The sequence below is a fragment of the Festucalex cinctus genome, chromosome 8 (genome assembly GCF_051991245.1).
Source record: "Festucalex cinctus isolate MCC-2025b chromosome 8, RoL_Fcin_1.0, whole genome shotgun sequence".
In the NCBI taxonomy this organism is placed as follows: Eukaryota; Metazoa; Chordata; class Actinopteri; order Syngnathiformes; family Syngnathidae; genus Festucalex; species Festucalex cinctus.
In genome coordinates, this window is record NC_135418.1 from 20,962,349 (window position 1) to 20,989,781 (window position 27,433).

General features: G+C 38.3%; 1 protein-coding gene across 1 annotated transcript in view; it reads right to left on the minus strand.

Moving 5' to 3' along the window:
* LOC144024584 (receptor-type tyrosine-protein phosphatase gamma-like) overlaps positions 1 to 27,433 on the minus strand; it is a 240,429-nt gene that overhangs the window by 136,638 nt on the left and 76,358 nt on the right. Inside the window, exon 5 of the mRNA XM_077531034.1 lies at positions 16,099 to 16,239. Coding sequence (XP_077387160.1) covers positions 16,099 to 16,144 — 46 coding nt within the window. The 5' untranslated portion in view covers positions 16,145 to 16,239. The remainder of the gene's footprint in view (positions 1 to 16,098; positions 16,240 to 27,433) is intronic.

Sequence of the window (27,433 nt, forward strand, 5' to 3'; positions counted from 1 at the left end):
ATTTTTACAACCAGTCTGATAGTTGCAATAATTTGTTTGACTTGACAATATGACTGAAAAACTAAAAAGTGTGAAAAGCAGCTAAAAAAAAAGAAAGAAACAATTGAATAAAGGAAATAAAACAAGTGTATGCATGTAGACACCACAATGGGAATAAAGAGACGTCTAACTCAATTATTTGTGCACAACAATTAATAATAACTTCACCCTGAATTGATGCCTACTTTCTCCCATTTATATGTGGGAAATAATATTTTGAAAAATATATTACAGTATATCCAAATGCAAAAGACGGTTAAAAAACCAAAAAAAAAAACCACAAGAACCAAAATACAAGGGCAAGCAAAATTCTCTCTGACCCTCCACATCCTGGTCACCACCTCTTCCATTTAATCATTTGATAATCGATTACTTGTCAATTAATCAATTCATTTTGACAGCTCTAAATTCCATAGTAGCAATTTGCAAATTTTAGCCAATTTTGCACATCCCTGTTTGACATATGACTGTATTGATTATTGTAGCTTTAACTCTATACAGATTTTTATAACAGTCGATCAATATTCCACACACGTGACACTTTAAAGTACTTTCTTCACATTACACATTCAAAGTTGTATCTCAATTACCGCACTACCGGTCACTTTATCTTTGTTTGATGACTCGCCGCATCGTTTGCACAGCTGCGATTGGTTGGTACTACAGCACAGATGGTACTCTTACATTACGTAAATACGCTCCAAAATTATGTGTCACATCTTTGTTTGTCATAGTTGCATGTTCCTGCAATACTAGTGTAGCTAAGACTACCGGAGACAAATTCCTTGCGTGTTTTTACATACTTGGCCAATCAAGATGATTGTGATTCTGTTATAGGCAGCACGGTGGAGCATTTGGCTTGCGGTTCTGGGTTCAAATCTCTCTGCGTCTTGTGTGGAGTGCATGTTAGCTTCATTGAAGACTTTAAATTGCCTTGTACAAGGTCAAGAGTCTTTGGTATGACCCAGCCAGGGATTGAACCCACAACCTCCCAGTCTGAGGGGGAGGCACTCGACCACTACGCCACTGAGCTGGTTGGTGGCAATATAAAAGAAAGATTAAAGTCTTCTTTTATCAGGAAAAAAAACATGTTTCTACCTGTTTCCGTTTTGCAGCAATTAGTATTAGAAGAGAGCTCAGTTTAATCAGTTTTCACAAACATATTTAAAATTGTAAGTAATTTAGTTATTTTTCTAGACGGCCTTGGATGTTCTCCTTTGCTCTGCTGCCACCTGCTGGCCGTTTGTGTAATAACTACCATTTCTGCAACCGTTCTTTGCAGTTGAGAGGCTGCATCAGAGCCTTCTGTATGCTCGAGCATAAAAAAAAACAAAAAAAAACAAAAAAAAACGTATAAATACGTCTTTGGGACACTTAAAACATTAAAAAACGTATTTACACGTTATTGGGAGCAAATTAGTTTTTTAATTGTTTCAATGAAACATGTTGAACTGACAATAATATAACTTAGTTTTCAGCTAAATAAAAAACAAGTGCATAAATTGCTTGCACTGTGTTGTTTTCATTTTCGTTTTAGTCATTGACGAAATTTTCAGTCCATTTTAGTTATCATTATAGTCTCAATGAATGGCTTCTAGTTTAGTTTCGTTTAATTTTCATCTGAAAAAAAATTCTTGTCACAAAAATTATGACAATTTTTCGTTGACAAAATTATCACCAATATACAGTATATAATGTATGTCGTGTAGTTATTGCAATTATTAGAGGAGAAAAAATATAGACAGTCAAATGAAACATGTAAGCATTCAAAATCTATATTAATGCTTCCCTTCCCTCTACCGCCAAGTAATGTTTTTCTTTTTTCTTCTCCTTGGCATTGGAGTCTGTTTGCAAGATGATGCCAATAGACGCAAAAGGCCAGTGAGGTGCGTAGCTAGCATGGGGTCAAGAATGAGCATGAATTAAACATTGGCACCCCAACCACCCCCCCAAAAAAAATCTTTTTTTTTTTTTTTTTTTTTTTTTTTTTTTTTTTTTTTTTTTTTTTTTTAAACTAATAACTTGGTCTGCCCTGTCACTCAACAAGATGATGGAGAACGCTCGGCAACCGGTTTACACGCTGACTGCTGCGACTTCCCGGCAGGTTCATGAAGCCATCGTAACGTGTGCCATGCCATTTGACATTCTAATCTTTTTCACCCTTTGGGAGTTGAAGCCCTTAAGGCATCCTAACACTTTCTCTGACAGTTAAATTGTGTTGCCGAGTTGAGGAAAAAAAAAAGGGAGTTTAAAAAAAAAAAAAATAGGTGAAATATGTATGATTCATCTGAGTCCAGCCATGACACTGACATTGTCCCACAGGCATCTCCTTCCTCTTTGCCCTTAAGTGGTTGGAGAATCACACTTGTATTATTTTTTCAAACACATTTCACATGTTGACAGTTGGTGCATAATGTATGACCGCGTGCATCAATTATGTAATGCAATTCAGGCTATGATTATATATAATTTATTTGATTCTCAATCTCATGCATTATGGATTCAAAAAGCTATTTTTGCCATTATTACTCTCCCCCAAATAGTTTCATCTTTTGTTGCCTTGTCCTCTGCTGTTCCTCCTCATCATTGTGAGATGCTCCCGCACTGCAGCGACTGCATGTGTTGCTTGTTTGTGGGTCTCGGTGCCTTCGCTAATGTCTTGGCTAAGTGCAAGCTCGCTCTATTGAATTGAAATCAGGCCTCCGACTACGCCGCTTGATGATATTCCATTGCTTTCGCTTTCAAAAAGCGAGTCGGGACGGGCAACTTTGATGACACAAAATGTTTTATCCATACCCCCCGAGGGGTCAGGCTGTGAAAATGCTCCCCTCCTGCCTTCATGGGGGGGTTATGACTATTATCTTTCTATGAAAAGCAAAACTACATTGGAAATTATTAATTATGAGCAGCACGGCGGCATGGAGGGAGGATAATCCGGCTTTCTCACGCATTTAGAAAACATGCATGTTAGGTTCATTGATGGCTCTGAATTAAGAATGAGCAATTAATCAAAATGTATTTGTGATTTTAGTTTCTCATGATCATTAAAAACATTATAATCGAAGAAAAATGATTAATGGCAAGTCAAGTCGAGTATTTGATCGGAGACGTGATTGCAACATGCATGACGTCACACACATTTGCTACAAGGTAAGTTTGCTTACAACCAGTGCTAACGCTTGCAATCAATGTGAAATCCAATTGACAGGCTAATAGAAAATTAGCGTCATGTTCCCGAAGCGATATTCCTTCAAATGAAGAATATTCACACATAAATGCTGAAGGAACACATTCAGATAGGTAACATAACAATACTCAAAGCCATATATTCTTTGGAATCTCTGAAAAACAATTTATATTAACTAGAAAAATTGAAATTTCTACAGAAATTCCGTGGGAATGCTGAAAGCTGAATGCTAATAAAATATTTCCCAAACGAGATTTGAACCAAACACACTTACATGTCTCCGTAACGCCAGGCAAGTATTTCATATGTGAGCCAACTTGGCTTGTTGAAAATCATGGCTAATGGCCTATTCATATGTAAAAATGTTATCTGAAAGTACCCTGCATTTAGATAGAAAAATGGAACTAATGTTATCCAATGGAAAAATGAATTTTTTTTAATAATAATAATAATAATAATAATAATAATAATAATACAATTCACGCAATAACACCACCTAGGCATGCAGCACCCGCCATTCATTTAGATGGAAAAGTGGAACTAAGATCACTGAGCATAATTGCCATGGATACATTTGTAATGTACAGCTGGAGGTAGGATTCGAACCCGCTACCTCCTGGTTACTGGACAATGCATTTAACCAAGTGCTCCACTGAGCAGTATCACACAGCTGGAAGTGAGAAGTTCTATGTATGGAAGTGGGCGTGGAAAGTGGCCTGAAAATGAATGGGGAAAAGTTGATATTTAACATTAAATTGTGTGAATACTGTAAGTACTGTGAAATCAGACGATATATTTCCAAGATGGCGTGAATTTTTTTAAGCAAGTTGAAATTTGAACGGTGTAAATCGGAAGTATTATGTGGACGTTATTACACGGCAAAAAAGTGTGGAGAATAAAAAGCCGAATAACATCTAACTTTTATTCTACTCTCATTATCTTAATGTCAGTGTGTACGCTATGCATGTACAGCACCACACTGCTCCTAAGAGGCCAACGTGTGCACAGCAGGAACAGCCGGTATTTATTTTTGGGTCATAGTTTACTCTCTTACTAATTTATTTTCTTGTAGTTCTTTCAAATTACATTTAAAGTTGTGTTTTGGGAGTTACGAGCACTATAAAAAATAGATGGATGAAAAGTGGAATTTGTCACATTAAAACATCAAATCCATCCATTTTATACAGTGCCTGTCCTTATTTGGCTGGCAGGCGAAGTCGAGCCTATCCCAGCCGACTTTGTGCCAGAGACGAGACACGCCCTTGATTTGTCGCCAGCCAATCACAGAGGACATGGGCAAACGACCATTCCCACTCCCAATTTTAAATTGCCGATAACGCATGCAAGCAAGTCCAACCGGGGAGGTTGGAACCCGGATTCGAACCCCCAACATTCCAATTATGAGGCGGATGTGGTATGCTTCGGATCCTCAGATTTCTATTTATTTCTCTGTTTCCTTTTCTTTCCCCATTTTTCTAATCCAAGATGACTTTGGTTTAATCTTCCCAAAAGCGTCCAAAGTCATCCATCGATCCATCCCCTTCATCCCTTTGAGCCCTTTCAAGTCAGTTTAAAGCTGATTTCTGAAGTATTTTAGTGTACTTTCAGCAGTACTAGACTACTGTCTGTTTCTCTCTCAAGACTTAAGTAGCATCCCAGTGTTTTTTTAATCTTAATCATAAAATGTCGAGACAACTCCAATCCCGCTGTGGTGCTTCTTCACCCTTATCCATGCCTCGACTTGGTATAATTTAATTTCATTTTGGAGTGAAATGATGCGCACAGCTATGACGAAGAATGTCTCGATTCAATTTTATTTTGTCCTTGCGTAGAAAGGCATGAAAAATATCAGTGTATGATACATTCTCAGCGCACGCATAATTAATGCTGAAAGAGAACCATGAAATGGTCAATAAGCCGATGGGCAGAGGGTGCAAAGGAGAACCGTGTTGTCAGGCTACTAGCGCTTGTACGGAATATTTGTCTAATTCCTCTGATGGATTGAAGCCCGGGCACATTTTGTATTTTTTCGTTCCATGCTTGAAGTTTGCATCTAAACTCGCATGCACCGAATAACATAGGAAGGCCCATAATAATAAAAGTAATCATGCAAATAATCCCAAACAAGTAAAACAAATAGTAGCTTGAGACAAGAAACTATAAATCCTGCGGCACTATCCTGTCTCTTATTGCATTATTTTTTTCTCATATGCGTCCCTCACTGCGAACCACATTTTTTTTTTTTACAGTTAAGTCATACTGTTGTGCAAATGATGTAATTCATCAAAGTAATGATGTGCTCTCACACTGCGGTGTCGCATGTTGGTGCAGCGGCGCTAATGTTCGACGCTGGGTAATAATGTTGCAAGATGCAAAGATCATGAGAGAAACATGGGCGACTTTCCGACGCGGGGGGCCCGTAATCGATTAAAAAAAAAAAAATGTGAGAAGCAATAATAATAATTTTAAAAAAAAAGAATAATGAGCGGGCTGTTGACATTGTTGTATGGCCGCTCTCGAAGCCCGTTGAGGATGTCTGCGGAATTCATATTGTCATAAATCTCTCGGGCTTCAAAGATACATTCATCAGAGAACAAACAGCATCGATCGATCCTCTGAAAGCAACGGAATCAAAATTGTCAATATTTCATTTGATGCCACTGAGTTGCTCCATCATCGTAACCACAGAAAACACCGCATTGTAAAGAGTAGTTTGTGATATTGCTATTAGTGGTGGTGAGCCGTTCCTGATATTTTTGACTTTCTCATGTAAGTGAGTCAATTAAGCAAAATATTAGACATGGCTCGCAATGTGATGCAATTCAGCACTACAACCCTACAGTACTACCAAATTATTCATTGTTAAATTCATGCCTCTATCAAAACTGAACATTGGTATCTCTGCAAAGGTAGAATATTTCAATGCAGCTCTTGTTAATGTATGTCATGTATTTCGCACATGGTCATGTTGAGGCTGGTATTTTGTTACTTTTACAGTCCACCAGAAAAAAAATAAAATAAAATAATAATAATAATAAATAAATAAATAAAAAACTAAAATTTAAAAAGCCCTTTTTTTTTCTTTAAAAAAAAGCCTTTTCTAACCAAAAAATAATAATAATAATCTTTATAAATATATATATTTCTTTATTTATATATTTCATACTTTTTTTTGTTTTTTCCTCTCACATTTTTTCGCAAAACATTCTTGAAGACGTCATCCCCATAACCCATTTCAAGATCGGATTTTTTGGGGGTGGGGTTACTGTGCCGGCGCCCTGTGTGGCCGCTTCTACTGCACATACCATGTTTTTTTTTTAAACACTTTTCCTCTTTTGTAGTGGTGAGAAGTAACTAACTCATTGATACTGTACTCAAGTAGAATTTTATGTACTTTTCTCGACTTGTAAACATTTTTACTTTTATTCCTGACATTTAAAAACAAGTAGTTACTTTGCTTGTTACTTATTTCAACTGCCGCAAATGATGTCCCAACGAAAAAACAAACAAACAATTAAGCAGAGGTAAAGTCAACGAGGGATGAGATGCTGATTGATTGATTGATTGACTGATTGACTGATTGACTGATTGATTGATTGATTGATTGATCGATTGATTTAGATCTTGGGGACTAATCAAGCTGCAAGCAGGGAACATAAAGCAGGTAGCATTAATGGCAACAATGCAACAGATTTGAACAATCAGGATATTCCCCATCCATGACATTATTTAAGAGATTTTTTTTCTTTTTTTCTTTTTGTGGCTACAGGAATAATTTGTGGTGTTGTCTTGTGCGCCAGCCTAAAAACCATGAGCATGCGACTTTCAAAAAATCTAATCTGAAACACACATACAGATAAGTTGTTTTTTTTCCCGCTCACAGTTTCTGTCATAAGCTAATTGAGAATATTTTGTTGTGTTGTTTTGTTTTTCTCATGCCGGACCTGTTGGCCGCTCCGTCCTGATTATCCTGTCAGACTTTAGCTTGCAGCAACACTGTGTGCAGTTATTTTTATATTCTCAGAACAAGCATTATGCGAGTTAATAGGGAAATTATTTTGTGTGCAGAGGGGTTGTTTTTCCCCACAGTGGCCAAGTTATCAAATTGGGTGGTGCATATAATTGACAATAAAACATGCATTTTACTTTTGTACTGAAGTCCAATTCAATACAAGCTGCACTACTACTTTACTTTTGAGTTTAATCAGTACTTCTACTTTTACCAGATTATTATTATTTTTTTACTCACCAATCTGTACTTGTCCTTAACTAGAGAGCATCTGGCTTTGGGCAGAGGGTGGGCCAATCACTGTTGTGTGCTGAACGGTTGGATCCCAAAGCGCAGACACAATTAAAGTTTTAACTATTTATTCACATAACTTGACTAAACGAAAAACAACGAGAATGTATCGAGAATCATGAGACGGCAAGCCCCCTTGGACTGCGGAGAAGCACAGAGGAACAGAGAGCAATAATCCGACAACCACACACATTTCTCAGACAACTTATACAGACAGTAAATCGATCCTATTGGTTGTGGCTAGACACGTGGGTCCCAGTACTGACGTGGAATTATCTGATTGGCTGTTGACCCAGTAACGCGATTAAAGTTCCTTGATATCACATAGCATTAAAGACACTTGACACCACATAACATCACATAGCATTAAAGATTCTTAGCCATAGCCTAAAACTAGTTGAAACTTGATGATGGTTACATCAGTACAAAACAGACACTTAACCTCAAACTTAACAGGTCATGAACTCAAACTTAACCCAGGCGTGACCCCAGCCATGAAACAAGACCCAAACATTACTAGGGATGTCACGATAAGGGCAATATCGTGATATCGCGATATTAAAACAGCCACAATATTGTCGTCGTCATGGTCACAATATTTAAAAGGAACATATTTGTTAAAAAAGTCAGGTTGATTTCCATTTGTGCAGTTCTAGCACCCTCTAGTGGCTAGTTTATTAGTGCTATTTAATTTTCATTAGGAATGTTTTGGCCTTCTATGTTTAAAATCTATGCTAATTGTCAGATAAAGAGGAACCTGATTTGCTTGTGAAGCGATCAATGTGTGCTTGCATTAGCAAGTAAGTGCCTCAATATTGTTTTTAGAGATTGTAAGGTGGTCTATATGCATTGCTGTTATGTACAAAAGCACAATATATATATATATATTTTTTTTAGTATGAGCTCTCTTTTTTACAATATTGTGATCTTTTTTAAATATCGCCCACGCCCCCACAATATCGTGATAATTATCATATCGTGACCTTCATATCGTGATAATATCGCATCGTGATGTTGCATATCGTTACATCCCAAAACATTACCCCTACATGACCTTAGTCATGACAATCACAGTGCATATATCAATGTATGATGTTTTGTTTGACCTGTTGGGATCTTAGGGAGGGGAGGTATTTTATTTCTAATTAAAGTCTAGGGCAGACAAAAGGTTTCGAAAACCTTACTCTGCTGTAAGTAAAACTCACATGTTAATGGATCTTTGCTAATTAAATGTGGAATGTATTCAGTTTGACGTGTCGAATCTTTCAATTGATAATATTTTGTCGCTACAAAAAGATGGTTGAACATTGTGAAGGCTGTTTGAGAAGTACTGAGTAATTGTTAGAGACCTTAGAGCAGACTACTATGGCAATGGAATGCTTATTTACTTGTAAATTCTCGGTTTTGGTTTAAGCTGTGAAGCTGCAATAAAAGTGAGGAATTAAAGCGAGAGAGAGTCATAACAGAAATACCGGTTCTTGAAAAATAAATAATGTACCACGAGAAGCAAGCCTAAACAGCATCATGAGTGGATTATATGCCTTCCTTTCAGGTAGGAATGTTTTATTTATTCACTGCTTGAGAGGTGGCGTGACGACTTGTCGGCGGGCTCTTTTGACAGTCGCCCCCAAAACGTCTGCTCCGAGACGTCGTCATTTTCTGCATCTGCGCTCTCAAGGAGCCAGTCAAGGGTCAGAACAGGTGGCGCCTGATAAAAGACGTGTACGGTGAGCCAAGATCGGGCAGCGATGCCGCCATCCCTTTGCAGCCAGGTGGCCGCATTTCGTGCCACTTGAGGGACTGATGCAACTCAACATCAGAACAAACTGAATGAATGACAGCATCTGGAACGGAAACCACCTGGGAGATACGTGATGTTGACACGACTTTTGGGACACCTGGCCTTTACACCTATAGGATGTGAAAGTGTAAGTAAAATAGAAAGTCCATTCTCGCTTTTATGGTGATAACATCTCCCGCTCTTCTGGGAGGACTCTGGAGTGTCTGTGAGACGTTTTGTAAGGTGAAGTTAGTGCTTGATGGGGTTGAGGTTAAATTCTCCCATCCAAGAATGCCTTTTTTTGGACCTTGCTTTGAGCACTGGGAACAGAAGGAGGGCTCAACTGTCCCCACAAAGTTGGACTTATAGAATTGGACAGTTGGAAGCTAAGCCCCTTACGCCGTTCAGACACAAAATTAGGGTAAGAAGGCAATCTAGCCATTTCCTGACTTCGAAGGGAGTATCAGAACTGTATCACAGACTGGATGACCCGAATGTGTCAGAGGATAGCAGGAAGCCACGACAAAGGTGGATTAGACATATTGTGAATTTTAAAATTTTAAAATAGTTATCTATCTATCTATCTATCCATCTATCTACCAATGTAGCCATCTTGTTAGCTACCTAGCTATTTTGTTAGCTAACTAGCTAGCTTATCTACCGAGCTATTTACCTACGGTACCTACCTACCTACCTACCTACCTACATACATATCCATCCATCCATCCATCCATCCATCCATCCATCCATCCATCGACTGTAAGTGCCTTTCAATGGAGTGGAATACAGTGCGACTTCTGAAAGGGAATAACACCTACTTAAATCTTGCACTCAACAAATACTTCATTTATTTAAAAAATATATATATCTAATAGCCTTCCTGGGTGGATTTTGCATGTTCTCCCCATGCCTGCGTGGGTCTTCTCCGGGTACTCCGGTCTCCTCCCACATTCCAAAGACAGGCATGGCAGGTTAATTGGGCGCTCCGAATTATCCTTAGGTGTGCTTGTAAGTGTGGATGGTTGTTCGTCTCTGTGTGCCCTGCGATTGGCTGGCAACCAGTTCAGAATGTACCCCGCCTGCTACCCAAAGCCAGCTGTGATAGGCTCCAGCACCCACTGCGACCCTTGTGAGGAATAAGCGGTCAACAAAATGGATGGATATATTTAATACTAAACTTACAATTTCTCAAACTAATTAAAACTAAGTAATTTTGAAAAACAAAAGTTAAAATGAACAAAAAATATATATAATGAAAAATCTCAAGCGAAATAAACCAGGTCCCAATACTTTTGCGTAATCCCCCAAGTGTTTAATTCAGGATTCCTTGCACCTCCACCAGAGCTGCGTGCAGAACTGCAATAGGCACGGATCTGTTGCTCAGCACTACACTCACAGCATCTTTCACACTTGATTTCCCCTTCCCAGATGCTGTCAAATTGCAGGGAGCTCAGAGGGTTGAAATCGAATTTGACCCGATGATGCAGAAATTGCTCCACCATGTCTTGGGCACGGATCCTCCTTAAAAGTTAGCACCGCAGTCCGTTTCGGAGAGGTTTGAGCACGGCTCCTCGCCACAAAATGCCCGAAGCTATAAGGAGAGGAGTTGGTTGAGGCTTCCATCTCGTTCTCACAGAATAGAATAATATCACCCAGAAAAAATCCTGAGAATCCTAAATGGTATTTTCCTGGTGATCTTCTGCCCGACTTTCTCGGTGTGCATACTGGTAGGAAACTTAGTGAGGACATTTGATGTCCATATTGATCCTTTTGATTGCAGTTGGTTGGGAGAGCAGCTTGGAACTTTGAGGAGGATATGCTGCAACACCACCCCTTCAAAATACTAATCATTTAAATGAGCATATATTGGAATTTTATCTTAAAAGGTCATACATGTTTAATCACTTCTTAAGCTACAATGTCAAACCATTTTTCATCTTCCAGATTTGGAACCAATAAAGATTTAGTAGTAGCTTGCGCTATCTCATTTATCTTTGTCAAATCTTGCCAAATAAGGTTGCCATTTGACGTGTTTATGTTTAATTTATTAGCTTCCTTGAATCCTTGAAGAAATTCTGGATAAAACGATTATAGCCGTGCACGTGCAGATGACTAATGTCCGAGCTCTGCAAATGTCCTTCTCGAAGCAGTGCCTTATCCTCCACTACTTCACAAGTCAAAAGAGGCCACGGAGTGCACCAAGTTGTGGAGTTCACTCCTATTCCCAGGCATGACGAAAGGCTGACTTTTCCAGTACGGGTTGAAAGGCGCAGCTCTCACTTTAACAACTGACTGATTTTCCTCCCCTCATTTGTCTCAAAGTAAAAAGGAGCTAACGCAGCTACAAACAGCCAAAATGAGTTTTCTCTGTAGCGTGACGGCGCTCGGCTGCTCTTCCCTCCTGTGTTGCAGCCACTGCGGAGCGACAAGTGCAGGAAGGAGATGCGAGGACATGTTTGGCTCTGTCGTGCTACACTGACTCACGGTGATCTCTTGAGGGCCCAAGTGGTATCACCAGAAGGGACCGGAGTAAGCTTGTTTGGATGTTTGGACAAATTGTGCCTATAAATAAGCTGATGCATTCGTGTCCTCACTCCCACCAAAACCCCTGACAATCCCCACAGTCCCCTTTGTATTGGAGTCATTAAAATGAAGACTTCTGTCAATAATTCAGACGTTGCTGTCTTCGTCGCCCTCCTGGTACTAGCTGGTGTCGTATAAGGCAAAGGGAGTCTCAGATCTGACAGATGTTGGGACATGCGGCCACACTGTGTGGCAGAAACGAAAGAAAAGGGAACTTGAAAGCCGCCTGCATCCTTTCCGGGAGCACATCACATGCATTATTACACCTTAGCTAGCACGCACACGGGATCCTCTGAAGTGCGACGCATCCGAGGTCGGACATTGTAAAATACTTTTTTTTTGGTCTTTTTTTTTTTGCTGGGGGGCAAATATACCAAAGCCACCCAAAAATGTGGAGTTGGTGGAAAGGACTGTCTTTCCTGTGAGTATGTTTCATAAGAAGAAAGGGGGAACAGAAAGTTACAAACTTGAACAGAACATGTAAGACTCCTGTGTCCCTATTCGCACTTGGTATGAAAGAAAAGATTGACTGTTTTAATATTTTAATATTAAGAGTGGAGAATTTATATACATTGTATTTAATTCACCACACCCAGTACAATGAATTCAGATTATGGTGTACATTTTTGAAGATGAATCATGAAACGTAAAATTAAAAACAAAGATTGAGAATTGTAGTACTGAAAGATGGAGTGTTGAACTTTTTTTTGTTTTTTTCCACAATTTCAGTTTATGGCTAAAAGGGTTTTTAAAAAACAAACAAATACCTGAGCTAGCTAGCTAGCTAGCTAGGAAGACCAAGTAATGTGAACTCAGACTATGTTATACATGTTTGAAAATATAGTAATTGATGAAAACAAAGACTGTGAAGTATAGTGTTGAAAGATGACAATTTTCATTTACCTGTGTTTTGTTTTGTTTTGTTTTTTGGAGGGACGAATGGCTAAAAAAAACAACAACAGCTATCTAGGGAGCTAGCTAACTAGCTATACCAACACTGCAAGAGAGTCTCTTCCCCGGGTACCATAATTTATAGAACAACTTGGTGCTGTTTTTTAAAATACCAACCAAGACCAACAAACTAGTTGTTGGGTTTAAAATAGTGAAAAATGCATATGTTTCTGTTTTAGTGATGTTTTAGCACCCAGGAAGAGACTGAAGTTGAGTCATGATTCTTGTTTGATTTTTGGACCACATTTTGCATTTTAGGTCGAGTAGTTCTCAGAAGCGTTCCACTTTAGCTGATTGTTTCCTCCAATCCAGTCTGCATTCAAATAAAAATGCCTCCCAAAAATCTTACTGGCGATGTGTATTTGCTTTATGTGAGTATAACGTCAACATCGCTGCTTTCTGCTCGGAACGTGCGCTCATATCCAGCCACGTTTGATGGCAATCACAGCAGCAGTCTCACAGCACACGAAACCTCCATAGCAAAAATCACAGTCACATGACATATATATCATCAGTGACACCTATAAGTAACGCCATTGCAAGCTATTAATGAGATGTGCTTTATGCAGTCAGTGAATATTAGACTTTGCTGCGTGCTCAACTTCTATTGTGCTCGTGAAAAATGACAGTCAAGAATAGGAATGCAGCCGAATGCTGGCGAGCGAGCACAAAGCAGCGGTAGCCAAGCAGCGCTGCTGGGCAGGTGCCTGTAGATCCATTTGAGCAAATCTATTATGAAAAATGAAATATGCAGATGGAAAAAAACGATTGCTAACAGGAAACGTGTCCCTGTCCTCGCATGCACCGTAATAGAATGTATTATGTTCACACTATTACATTAGTAGCTCAAGTTTAAGGCTTTCACATGTGCCGTCTTAGATGTCTGTGATAAGGATTCTCTCAAGGATATTGTAGGAAATAGTACAAAAGTTCAACTTTTAATTAAGTTTACTTTCCTCTGACATGCTCCCACAGCAACGTCTTAAAAAATGGAGAGTCCTGTCACAAAACATGAGTGCCCTAGAAGTGGCTACTGTTGTACAAGTATGTTATGGTTCAACAAAATCCTTGGCATCAATTTATTATTGCTAGAGTGAAGTGGAAGCGCCAAGGTAAGCAACATTTTATCATTCCTCACTATCATTTAAAAAAAAAAAAAAAAAAAAAAACCTGTAAAAAGAAGTTATCCACTGCAATAACACAAAGTTACCATCTCAGCTTTAAACATTAACTGTCATTTAACCGGTTAGTTAACCACAAATGTAACATAAAACATCCCTGGGAGGCGTTCAAATTTGAAGGTTGCGCTGTAAAAAATAAAAGGTTTTTCTTCCTACTAATTAGATTGCATGACTTTTCAGACAAAGTCCAACTCCATTTCCATGAAAATAGACTTAAGTGTGCGTCAAGGCAGTGTTTAACAGTGCTTGACAGTGTTTGGACATTAAATGAACAAGGTAGCATAGAAAAGTCAAAAGGCTTAGAGGACTGATTAGGCGCAATGAGATTTCTCTGCTCTTGTGGAAGGAGTGTGTTAAGTTAAAGACAACTTTTGAAAGACCCATTTTATCATCGCACCCCCCACCACACATTCAGCTAGCAAACTAGATTTCAGCCGGTTTTGAGACTTGTGTTTCGACTTTGGCCAGCTCCGTTTTCCCCCACTCCTACGCAGGTCCTGTTCCGGCGTCCTGTTTTTGTTTGTTTTTTAATTTAAAATGCATTTTTTTTTTTTTTTTTTTTTTAATGGAGCATATCAATTACACAGTTGTCAAAGCAATTTATATGATGACCTACTTCCTGCTTCAGTGTCATGGGAAATGCAGTCTACTAGTGCTGCTGTCTTCGTTCAAATGTAGCTGAACTTTTCTAGCTGCTTATTTCCAATGTTACAATGTGGGACCGGCGCGAGGTAAACGGTACAGCCAGCTTCCAATAAATGCCAGGATTGAGCAAAAAAAGAAGGTTGGAAAATGGTGAGTATATTGATTATTTACAGCTGTTGAACTATCAACCAAGATTAGCTGAAGTAATGGAACTAAATTGCGATTAAATGTGTCGTACAGTACATAGTTCCCGGTGATAATGTATTGTATATTTCATTTATAAAAATTTTTTGTAGTGTCCCAGTTTTTAATTTCGAAAATCTGGTCACCCTAATATGGCAGCTAGCCCACAAAGCTAATGACGCAGGATAGCAAGCTAACAGTTGGTTATGGTTAATAATGTTCATTTTGTCTTCTAGTTTATACAATTGTTTGTTTTGCTGACAGCTTTTGAGGAAGGCTGCTGCGAACGCCGAAACTTGTAAAAAGAGTAAATACAAACCTTATTGTTTAAAAAACAAAGAAGAAGAAGAAGAAACAAATTATTATAGCATGCTAACTGCTTAATCTTAGCCCATTTACTGTTTTTTTTTGGCAAATAGTCACAATAATTACAAGTTCTTTCACGACCTGGAATAGGAACAAATAACATCAAGTGTAAACTTACAAAAACAAAATCAACAACAGTTAAATATGACGTGACAGAAGCAACGCTTGTGCTCAGTCATCCACATAACTACCGGTGAGTACCTCCAACTACCATGACACCGAAACACTCAGTAGCACTAAAGTAGTTTCACAGTGCCTTACAATGTTAGTCAGTTTATGTCATTATAACTTTATGTACTCCAATTCCTAATACCGCCTCCAGAGGATTGTGTTGCAAACATGGGAGTTAAAAAGCAAGATTGCCGCATGACGTTTGGTATATTCTGTATATGCGAAAATTAGACGGTAGCTGGAGGACAAAAATCAATTTGACATCAGCATATAAATGAGTTTGCCGTGCTTTCAAGTAATGTACAGTCGGCCGGGTTTTTCAAAGCCACACTGTACCATTGACATGATTGCGTATTGACTTTGAGGATTAAAGACATCTTCACTCATACAGCAGGTACCTCAGTGCAATTTCAGTCTGAAATATGTGCATCACTATCACAGAGTAAAAACGGTTAAAACATATTCACTGCTCCAATTTGGGCTGCAACGACCCAAACGTCTGAATTTGCTCGCAAATGAAAACATTTGAGAGGAGCTGCAGCAGTCAGTCTCCCCGGCACCTGAATCACTACTGCATTGATGCTCAGAACGATCATTTTCTGTGCTACTCATCTGCGTAGTGGCTCACGTCCAACTCGCCGCTTTGTTTCACATCCAAGAGAAGAAAAAAAAAAATGGAACCACATCAAGAGTAGACAGAAGTGTTCCTTACCTTCAGTACGTGCCAGGATCAGGTCTTGAATCACATTCAACAACATTTTTGCCCGCGCGCAGTCGAATGAAAATAACCCAATCTATGTTGTTTGGAGGAGGTAGACTTATTCCATGGCAGGAAAGCTAAAAAGATGACAACCTGGAAATAAATATGACAGCAGAAGAGTAAATAAAACCTTACCTTACGATTTTGGCAAATGTGTCTATGATTATGCAGCAACATTTCATTCATTAATGTGCCAACAACGACAAAACAACAATTATCTTAAAAACAATTTCACTTGAAATGTCGAACCTGTCCACAAAATTAATTTAATTTAAACAGCGTATTTGTACTAACCTTGTTGGTATGAAGTTTTAAGAAGGTTATTTGAAATTTGGCACATTCAATCAATCAAGCATATTTTTGGAACGTGGGAGGACGCCAGAATATTCAAATTAGGACTGGGTGATTATGGGGAAAAAAATTATAATCACAATTATTTTTTTTCGTTATAGTGAAATCACAATTAATAAACACGACAATTCACTGATTTCAAAATGTAGTATTTGCTATCAAAGCTGCACTGAAAAAACAACGGGAAAATAAATTAGTAACAAGTGAAATATTTTAAAATAGCAATACAATAAATAAAAATAAATACCTGTGTGCACTTTGGCCTCTTGGAGGCAGTGTGGTGCAGTGCATGCATGGAGATACACATTTACATGAAGATAAAGACCAGAAGAAATTTGTGATTTAACTATTAACTTAAATATATGTATGTAACTATTTGTTATATCACCTGTTTGTATGTCTTACTACAGCGACTGTGTGTGTATATTTGTTTTTTTGAAGGAATATCACATCCAGAACTTGGTGCTAATTTTTAGCTAGCATGTCAATTTCACATTGACTGCTAAGCTAACATCGGCATTAGTAATGTTTTTTTTTGTCATCGCTTTCACAATACAGGAAGTTATATAAACATAGTAACGGTCGGCACATTTATTATTTTAATCCGTAATCCACGTAATCCACGTGAGAAGCCAAAATCAGAATTCAATTTTAATTGCCCAGCTCCTACTAATTTTTAGCTAGCAAGTCAATTTCACATTGACTGCTAGCATTAGCATTAGCTATGTTTCTAAAAACGTATTTAAATATACAACGTGTGTCAATTTTTTGTCACCGCTTTCACATTATAGGAAGTTATATAGACACGGTAACGTTTGGCACATTAATCATTAATCCGTTCCTAACATTTTTAGGATGGTGAGAAGCCAAAATCAACATTCAATTATATTTGCCCAGCCCCAATTCAAGCTATACAGGAAGGCCAGAGTTCAAACCACAAATCTGAGAGTTTTGAGGGAGATTGTGCTAACCGCACCAATCACCAACTATCCTCAACAAAATCAAACATTGACTTCTTTCGGAAGAAAACATAGCCTGCTTGTTTATTGTCTCTGCGGCACTTTTAAGACGAGCTTTAAGGATTAAGTGTCATTTTCAAGGATAATTAAGATCTTCATTTTGGAGAATCTAATTTTTTTAAAGACTTTTTTTAACGATCCGCAGCAAAATAGCATTTACTTACCTACGGATCGATATGAGTAATCCTTTGCGCAATGACTGACTCAGTGTCCTCTACACCGTTTCGGTTTACATTTACTTGTATAAAGTTGAAAGAAAATAAATGGTATATATATATATATATATATATATATATATATATATATATATATATATATATATATATATATATATGTATGTCTTCTGTTACAAGCTCTGATATGACAAGTTGATGACCTTTGAAAGCATCCACCCAAAACGCCTCTAACAAAGTATCATTCAAATCCAGGAATGAAGATCCCTCATGATCGGAATGAAGTGAATATACTTTTTGTCAGTTCGTCTGCAGCGAGATGACGCCAAACCTCTTTAGACACGGCACCACTTTGCGGCGACAAACCCTGGCAAATTCAGTTGAAAAATGTGTCAGGCAGAGCGGTGAGGAAAATTGCACTGACTTGACTTTGACCCCTGTCTCGCAGCATTGCGGGACTACAATAAAGCAGGCAAAGACATGTTGTTTTGTATTATTTGCTCGCTCCTTCCCGCGCTGAAAACGTGGTCATTACGCCGACAATGGCGCGTCACTATGCAGATAAACAATACGGGGTGTAGAATTGGCTCAACTGTAGGATAACAGCTGAAAACAAAAACCAATGCACTCCAGACACTCCCTCAGCTTTAGTTTCATCGACCAGTCCCCCAACCCCCAATGCAGTCATTGCAGAGTCCATAATAAAAATGCATCAGATGGATCTCCCTGTCCTCAGCAGTACGTCACTCAAGGAATGTGGTAGGGGGGCACCATGTAGACCTTTATGAGAGCTAATGACCCACAGCTTTTACAGTCTCTCAACCATCAGCATAATTAGATTCAGATGCTGCTAGCATCAAGCAGCCATTTACGTGCCCTTGAAAGTAAAAAATGGAAAACATTATTGACAAATGAACAAGGTACGGATTATTTTACAAGATTGATCTCACACTGATAGTGACTGGATTTTAAGCATTTTTTTTTAATTATATGTATATACTGTGTATATATACTGTATATTATACCGTATGTATATACGTAAATTCACGGGGCTGTACAATCCAGGTTGAAAACAGTTCTATTTAGCTGTCCATGCCGCATGTTGTTGTGCACAACTTGCTTTCAATTTAATTACCGAATTATTTTTACGAGTTTTATTAAATGATTTTATTTGCCTTCTCGTAATTTTATGTCATTGTAAAGCACTTACGAGTTGCGCACTGCAAATAAACTAGCCTGTCCTTTCCTTTAATTTTGATACCATGACAGGCAGCACAGTATTGTACTGTATGTCTGCCTCACAGTTATGAGGTTCAGGGTTCGAAAACAAGCATGTTATGGTAATTGAAGACTAAGAATTGATCAGGGATAAACAAGGGACAAGAAAGTGCATCGTTGTCCAAGGATCAGGACGTGCAGACCATCTTAAACCGGAAATAATTGTGTTTTTCTTTTTAGTTAAACAGTGTGGAATTGTGATTGAAGAATAATGAAAAGCTCTGAAAAAAATGTTTCAATTAAGGTCTAAATTGAAATAGAGGCTACTCAATCAGTTTTGGGTTCATATGTTTATATTCGACTCCAGAGGATTGTGTGCCTCACCAGTCATGATGTCACCGCATGAGTGAGTGTGAATGGTTGTTTGTGTTTCCAGTTAGTGCCCCACAGTCGATGGTATACCCCTTCTCTGGCCTGAGGTCATTTGGGATAGCCGTGTCATTAATGAGAACAAGTGGAATAGAAAATGGATGGATGGATGGAAAAAGCAAATGTTTTAGTATGAGCTTCCTGTACCATTAATTTTCTTTAGCCTTTAGGCCAATGATTCACTTTAATTCATTTCTTAAGTGCTACCCTCTTCAATTTGTGTGCTTGTGCACTAATGATCCTCAAGCCTCATTTCCAGAGAACAACGTTCTTTTCAGCTCTTGAATGCAGCATTCATCATTTGTTAGGAAACCAACAAAACTAAATAAAATTGTGAATGAGGCCTATTGATTTCCTACCTATACTTACTATACATATCAATTATTAATATTTGTGTGAATGCTGAACGTACACCGCCAAATGGGGGCTATTTTTCTCATTCCAAATACATTTTTTGCACAATATTTTACATAAAAAATTCCCAATTCATTTTCAATGGGAAAGACACATTTTTGTCCTCTTTTAACTACCATGTAATAAATCCGATTTACAGCATTCCAATTTCAACATGCTCCAAAAATTCACAGCAACCGGGCTATCACTTTTTTCATTCCATGTATGTACAGCTTTTACGCAATTTAATATTTTACATAAAAAATGTCCCCATTCCTTTTCAATGACACATTGGTGGCTCAGTTGGCAGTGGATTGTCCCAAATGCACAATGAGAATGTGTCCATTTATACAAGACACTAAATGATATGTGTATATATAATAAATATATCATAAAACGCATTATAATTTCACAGATGATGATTAAACCCATAAAATCACTTTTCATCTTCAACGGCAGCTTTAGTGTATTAGTTCACATTATTGAATACAATTATCCATCATTTCAATGTTTTCAACAAGTCAGGTATAGCTCAGTGGTTCGAGCAGACGACCAGTGCATGGAAAACAAGCGTCTGTATCCTGGTTTGAAGAGATCCAATTATTTAACATCCATTATTTTTAATGTCATTTCATTTTCTTACATTTGACAATGACGACATTCACTCATTTAACATGGCAATCAAATTACATTTAATAATTAATAATAACTTAAATGTAATTCCAACGCATTCAAATATTAGCATTCAGCATTTCAGCATTCACACGCAATTTCTCCAGAAATTGCACATGTATAGTAAAGAGAATGACACTGATAATTATGTGTACATAAATAAAGCACTGCTGGTCCTGTAGTAGTTCACGAAACAAACTCTTACTTCCCACTCAATGCGTCAAGAACAATTGGCCAGTGACTGACAGGCAAGAAGTCTGGGACGCGTTCAGCTGGGATGGGCCCTGCTGTGTTCCGTGGCCATGAACAGGATAATAAACAGCACAGTAGAGCATGGATGAATACGTTAATAGTTGCATTGTTTCAAAGCAATGACTTAACTTTGAAGGTCAAGAAAATACATCACATAAAAACAATGAAAATACATAGGACTCACATTATCTGACTTGTGATGTCATTAGTTATACTTTCAACGTTTGCTTAATTACAAATTGTTTATCTACTATGACTTCTGAGAATTGACATCCCACCCACTGCTATCATTAAATTAATCTCAGACCAGTTTACACTTCTTTTAATTTGTCTTGCATCAAAATAAATCTCTTTTCAGTTGCAAAGTACGTCTCTAAATGAGCCCAACCCAAATAAGATAAGCACAACCCCCATCATAACAAATTGGATGCCGCGCATAGCAATGAAACCACCGTCGAGGGAAGATAATGTGAGAAGCCAGCATTTATGCACAAAAACAGCATATGCATATTTTACGAAATGAATCAAACTTGAAGCCTCCTCCTATCCGGCATGCGAGCGTGAAGCCTAGCGAGTGCTAATGCAATGAAAGGCAACATCACGCTAACTGCAGCCGATGGAGATGACTAAGTGTGTGTACACAAGTGTCTATTTCCCAACTCATTAGTGAAGTTCTCTCCATCCAGCATTGAAAAAAAAATCTTCACCGTGAAGCTGTCAGTGGTGATAGAACTTGGGCTGGAACTTCTAAACTGGACACGCACACACACACTGACAGTAACTCGAAGTAATAGAGCCTCACGCTGATGAAACCCACTGCCAGAAACAATCTCGCACGTTCTTCCTTAAGAGACAATAGCTGCTATCTTTTCTTTCACAGGATATTGTAAACAGGTGTATCACGGCGCTATTTATAGCCCACATTTTAGATCATCGTGCAGAGGATTGTCACAGTCGTACATTTAGACATTATCATATTCATTGTGAAGTAAGTGACACAGCCTCGCCGAATCTCTCACCACCGGGATGGAGGATGATATGAATAGAACTCAAATTCAAATCATCGCGTTCTGAAGGCACAAAAAAAAAAAAAAACGATAAGAATCTAAAAAGCAGACTGAGGTGCTTGTGTCGCTATATAAGGGAAGCAAAACACCTCACAGATTAGATGCGCTGCAGTTGGAGATTGTGAGGGTCAGCGGAGGGGAACATACGGCTCGGGGACCGTATGCGGCCCGTGCTGCCATGAAATTACAAAAAGTAAATACAACCTCAGAGGAACTGTTGAGGAAAGCACAAGACTATTTAACCCACACGTTCACACAGTGTATTTTATTTTTCCTTTTTCCAAAAAAATGTAGCATGTACACAAAAGGCCTATTTCGCTCATGTATTGTTGATAAATTAACTGTGCAATAGTTATGCTGTCTAATCACCAAGATAATAAAATATGCCACTACTGTGAGGTGGATGGATTTTGGCAAAGGAGAAGTGCTCACTAACAGATTTAGTTGTGAAAAAAATATAAATAAAAAAGGGTGATATCTTCGAGGTCAGCTCATGATAAAAAGACAAAAAGGAAAAAACAAAATAAAAATGTGATTGATATTTGATATTGATTTTTGTTGTTTATTTATTTATATTTGTGTTTAGTGTATAAAACCTAAAATAGTCCCGATATGAAAAAGCTTACAATTTAATGTAATTGAATTCTGACATGTAAAAATAATATGTGAATATGTCTATAATAATAATGGAGATCTAAACAACATTTTCCAGGTGAGTTTGATCACAATGCAATAAAAAAATAAATAAATAAATAAATAAAAATAAATAACTAAATAAATAAAAGCTTTTTAACAAGATGAATAGTCTACATTTGTTATGGCTATACCAATATGACATCATTAAAAAGGATGTCAAAAATTAAACTGTTTTTGCCACATTTTTTTTTGTTTCAGTTCAAATGACATTGTGCTGCTCCTTCTAGTATGCAAGTTTTGGCCACCTGGGGCAGTATAACAAAACAGACAGACATATACATGAAGGAGCCGATCACTATACGCTTGTGAGTATTGTTACAATATCTAAATTTTCTTCACAATTTGTGTTCAAACATTTGTTAGCCCATCTATGGCATTTTTCATTGTGTGTTAGCATTAAGCTACGCACACTTTTGTAAAGCAATGTGGCTGTTGTAAATACTCATGGGTATATTCACTAAGAATGCGCTGCGCCCGGTAATAGTGCGAAACATTGCACCACAACTGCACCTGCAGTCTGCACCCAGTTACCAACTTATTCACTAAGGATATTGCTCTAATCATATACCGGCGCAAACACGCCCACAAAACTGACAGCTTGGAGCAAATTTGCACCTGATTTATCACACATGGCAACGGATTTGCATCAAGAACATGGTTGTTTTATAGTAAGAGTTGCGAGAAAGATGACATTATCAGAAAGCGAGTTTGGACCGAGAGTAAGCGTTTATAGCGCCATTAAGCTGTGCGGAGCAGAGAGGACGACAACGACGTAATTTATTCATAAAGTACAAATTATTGGTGTGGTCATATTTTAAAAATATTTTCAGAGGTTGGGCGTACAGTATGCATCTGGCACGTAAAAATGATCGTAAAATACCTCCCTGCCATTGCCGATCAGCACGTGTTATGCACTGCTGTCATGATCCCGGGATCGAGGTTGCGGCAGGTTAATACATGCTTTCCAAAAACGTTATTTGAGTCACGCAAACGCAGTGTGGCTGTTTGCGCTGGCGTTAGTGAATTAGACGCTGTATATCAATGAGTCTCATTTACATTGGGGTGGGCATATTTTGCGTCAAATGTATGCAAGTTACCTAATTTATATACGTGCAAATAACACTGGCGCACCGTGGCACATTCTGGTTGGCAGCGCACTTAGTGACGGATTTCCCCATCTGCGCGTGTTTAGTGAATTAGGCGCTCCCTACACAAACCTTGAGTGAATATGCCCCTCAATGTATAATTCACTGTTTGATGTTTTATTTCTACTTATTGTTTTCCCTTTTTTGATGAATTTTGATGTATTGATGACCAGTTATGTCATGCATGTTGAATATGTCTTCCAATACGTCGATCAGGAGATACTGTAAGATCATTTTAGCGATTAAACCCTCCAAGTTGCTTTTTTGCAACTGATGGTATTATACTCGGCTGACCTCTGTACCACCAGCATCGATTCAATTCCCACTCAGTGACATTGTGGGTGCGAATACTTGTCTGTCTCTATATGTGGCCTGTGATTGACTGGCGACCAATCTCAGGGTGTAGTGTACCGTTTGTCCAAATTCAGCTGAGATCTGGTGATATTTCAGCCACAGCTCTTCTGACCTTGAAAAGGATGAACGGTTTATAAAAAAATAAATAAAAATAAAACATAACAACACAATGCTCGGTTAAGGTCATCTATCAGGATCTCGTAATTCCCCATATGTCTTCATCTGTTTTTTTCCCACTGCAATTATTTCACCCAACCAAAATTTCCAAGAAATAACAATCGAAACGGACCCAAGCAATTAATTTTGCACCACAGCCCGAAACACAACACAGCATGGAAAACAGTCCAACAATAGCGGTGCGGCAATTACAATCTGCAGCACAAAATCCAGACTGATGAGCCTTCTGCTTCACCTTTGACGTCTCGCGGAGATTTTTGCAGCTCCTCGGATCCTGACTGTGCAGGTCCGAAAGCCTGCCGGTGTTTTTACACTCGCAGCTGCTGCCGATGTGCAAGTGCAGGTGGACATTATTTCCACGCTTACACTCTCTGTAGCCAACAGCGCTAATGATGCAAAGGTTATTGGATTTTCATCTCGCATAACGTGACATGACTGCGCCGAGGTAGTAAGAAGGTCAAACTGTTCCTTCACATGTTGTTAGTACAAGATTTTGCCTGCATGTCTCAATGACCACCTGGCGGATGTGGGTGAGGTAACCAAAATATTACAACAGAGGGTGTGATGCAGTGCAGTTTTACATCACCGCAAACTACAACCACAATAATAAAGATATTGTTCATGATGATTTTTTTTTTTTTAGACTTATTCTATGGACAGTGAACAATAATGTTTTGTCTCGGGTTCTGTCCAGCTCCTTTCATCTCAAATTGTATTTTTTTCAGCAAAGCTTCTGAAGCCTAAGGTAACAGGTGATATTGAGGCCACTGTGCATCATAGTCCTGTCACACCTTCCCTTTGTGATTGTTTTTTTTTTTTTTTTTTTCTTTCTCAGGCACAGTGGTTTCTTTCCCATCTAATTAGAGGTACAAGATGGGGCCATAGAGAGCTTGATTTCCCCTCCCGCCCCCCGCAGATGATATTAATAAGGTAATGTACTACTGTCAGGTCATATTGACAATTTTAACAAATATTACAAAAAGGTGTGTGTATCATGTTTTTATGTATATGTGAGCTATTGGAAGGATGACCTACCTATCTACCGGCAAGGCATTGGCCCGCATTAGTTTCTGACGTATGATAATCATCACGGTATTCATTTTTATTATTATTATTTTTTTAATATTTGGGTAAATAGATTTACCCATCCCCCCCCAATACATCTAGTCAATGCTTTAAATTTGTACATTTATAAGTGTCAACAATATAGTAAAAATCAAACATATTAGTATTTCCCAAAATCAGAAAGAGCATTTCACACTATTAAAACTCATTCACTGCCATTGACGGAAAAAGACGTCAAATGATGCATTTTTTTTGCTGGTCTGGCAATGAATGTGTTAATATATAGGGGTTTCTCCCCTTTCTCAATATATATACTCGGGAAATAGATAGCTCAAAATGTCTTGTATTTAATATGATACCTTTGGCTTTATTTACAGTTAAAAAACCATGGTTACCCGTGAAACCGGTTATCGGCCCATGTCTATTACCTATCTAAGTAAGTATAACAAAAACAAGAAACATAAACAGCTACACTTTTTTTACTGCACTGTTTTTTCAACCAATGTCATGTATTTAATATGATACGTTTGGCTTCATACCGTTAAAACCACGGTTAACCGTGAAACCGGTTAATGGCCCATGCCTATTACCTATCTAAGTAAGTGTAACAAAAATAAGAAACATAAATGGCTACACTTCTTTACTGCATTATTTTTTCAACCAATATGCATCAATTATAAAGAAACCGCAAAGTTCAACGTGTGTCCTTATGCTGCCTGTGCACACACATACATGTCTCAATTCCTCAAGATGATCTCTCACCAGCCTTCCTGCTCCCGTCCGTCTCTGTCTGTCAGACATTTTCAAAATGATAGTAGTTGTACTTAATTTTAGTTTATAGTTCACTTATGTTGATACTTTTATGAATGCTAAATTGTTACCTCCAGAAAACATTGTCGCTAGAGTTAATACTGCCTTTATGTTGGCGTCATTCGGCCAAGAACAAATTAAGCCACCTTATATTATTTCCTGTGGGAAAGCTTTAAGGTTCCACTGTGTATTGTCTTTTAATTTTAAGTTAGGTGTACAAGGTAGAGTCATAAAACTTTTTGATGGAGCTCAGGTCCAGGATATTGTAAATAGTGTAAAGATTTTGAAGCAATGCTGAAGTGACAAAAAGTACTGTTAGTGCAGCTTTTTTTTTTTACGCTAAAAGCAAGTTAAGTATAGCAGGAAGCAAACCACACTGACAACATGCAAATTCAACACAGTCAGGCCGAAGCTGAAGTTGAACCCTGAACCTCAGAACTGAAAGAATGACGTTACGCTATTACACCGCGCTGCCCAACTTCAGTACAATAATGATACAAATAAAACAATAATTACCGTGTACAACAGATGTGTCATAAAAGCGAGTGGAAATGCGGACGGGTCCCGTGCTGCCGCACGCTGATCACAAAAGGACTCAAAGTGTCTTTTTGAGCAGCATTAATGTGGTCGTCACGGCGACGGCGACCTCTGAGCGCGCCTATTAGCATCGCTAATGAGGTTGGTTTGGTGTTTACAGGATTCTGATGTACAGCGATGTTTTATTTCATGGTGTTATTCTCGTCATTGAAAATCGTATTGCACAATTTCACATACAGCAACACTTATTATGCAGGGCGTGTGCGTGTGTGTGTGTTGACTATCCCCCAATGAGAGCTGATAATGTTGAAATGAACACAAATTTCAATAGAATTCCTTTAGATGGATGGCCCTTTCTTTTTGGCGCATGTTTCATCTCCCTGTTTGCCACTAACAGCAAAGCCTTCATCTCAATGTAATTTCCCTTTTGTGCGAAAGAAGTTTTGCAAGTCAAATTTGTGCCCTTGAATTCAATTAAAAAGCGTCTACATACAGCGTGTAGCGTACATTTGCATCCAGATAATCCAATTCTTCAATGTCAATGCTTGGTTGTCTTGTCTTTTTTTCATGAACAAATTATACGTCTTGATTGGAGTTGGACAAGCCACCTGGAAACTGTAGCAAGTGGGACATGAAATGGCTGCTCTGCAGTTAATTAATCACAATATGGAGTGAATGATAAGTTAACTGATGGATGCTAATGTGAAGTGCGTAGTGACGTCTGTAAGATGTTGTGTGAGTGTTTTGTTTTGTTTTTTTTCAGGGATGGGCGAGTACCGATACTCGGTATCGCATCAGGCCGGTACTTGGCCCGGTTACGAGGTATCGCAACTCGTGATCTGCCGGTTTCTTGTGACAATCTGGAACTAAAGGAAAAAGAAGTTGTACAATCACGTATTTTGATTGGGCCTTTTTTCAAGATACAAGCC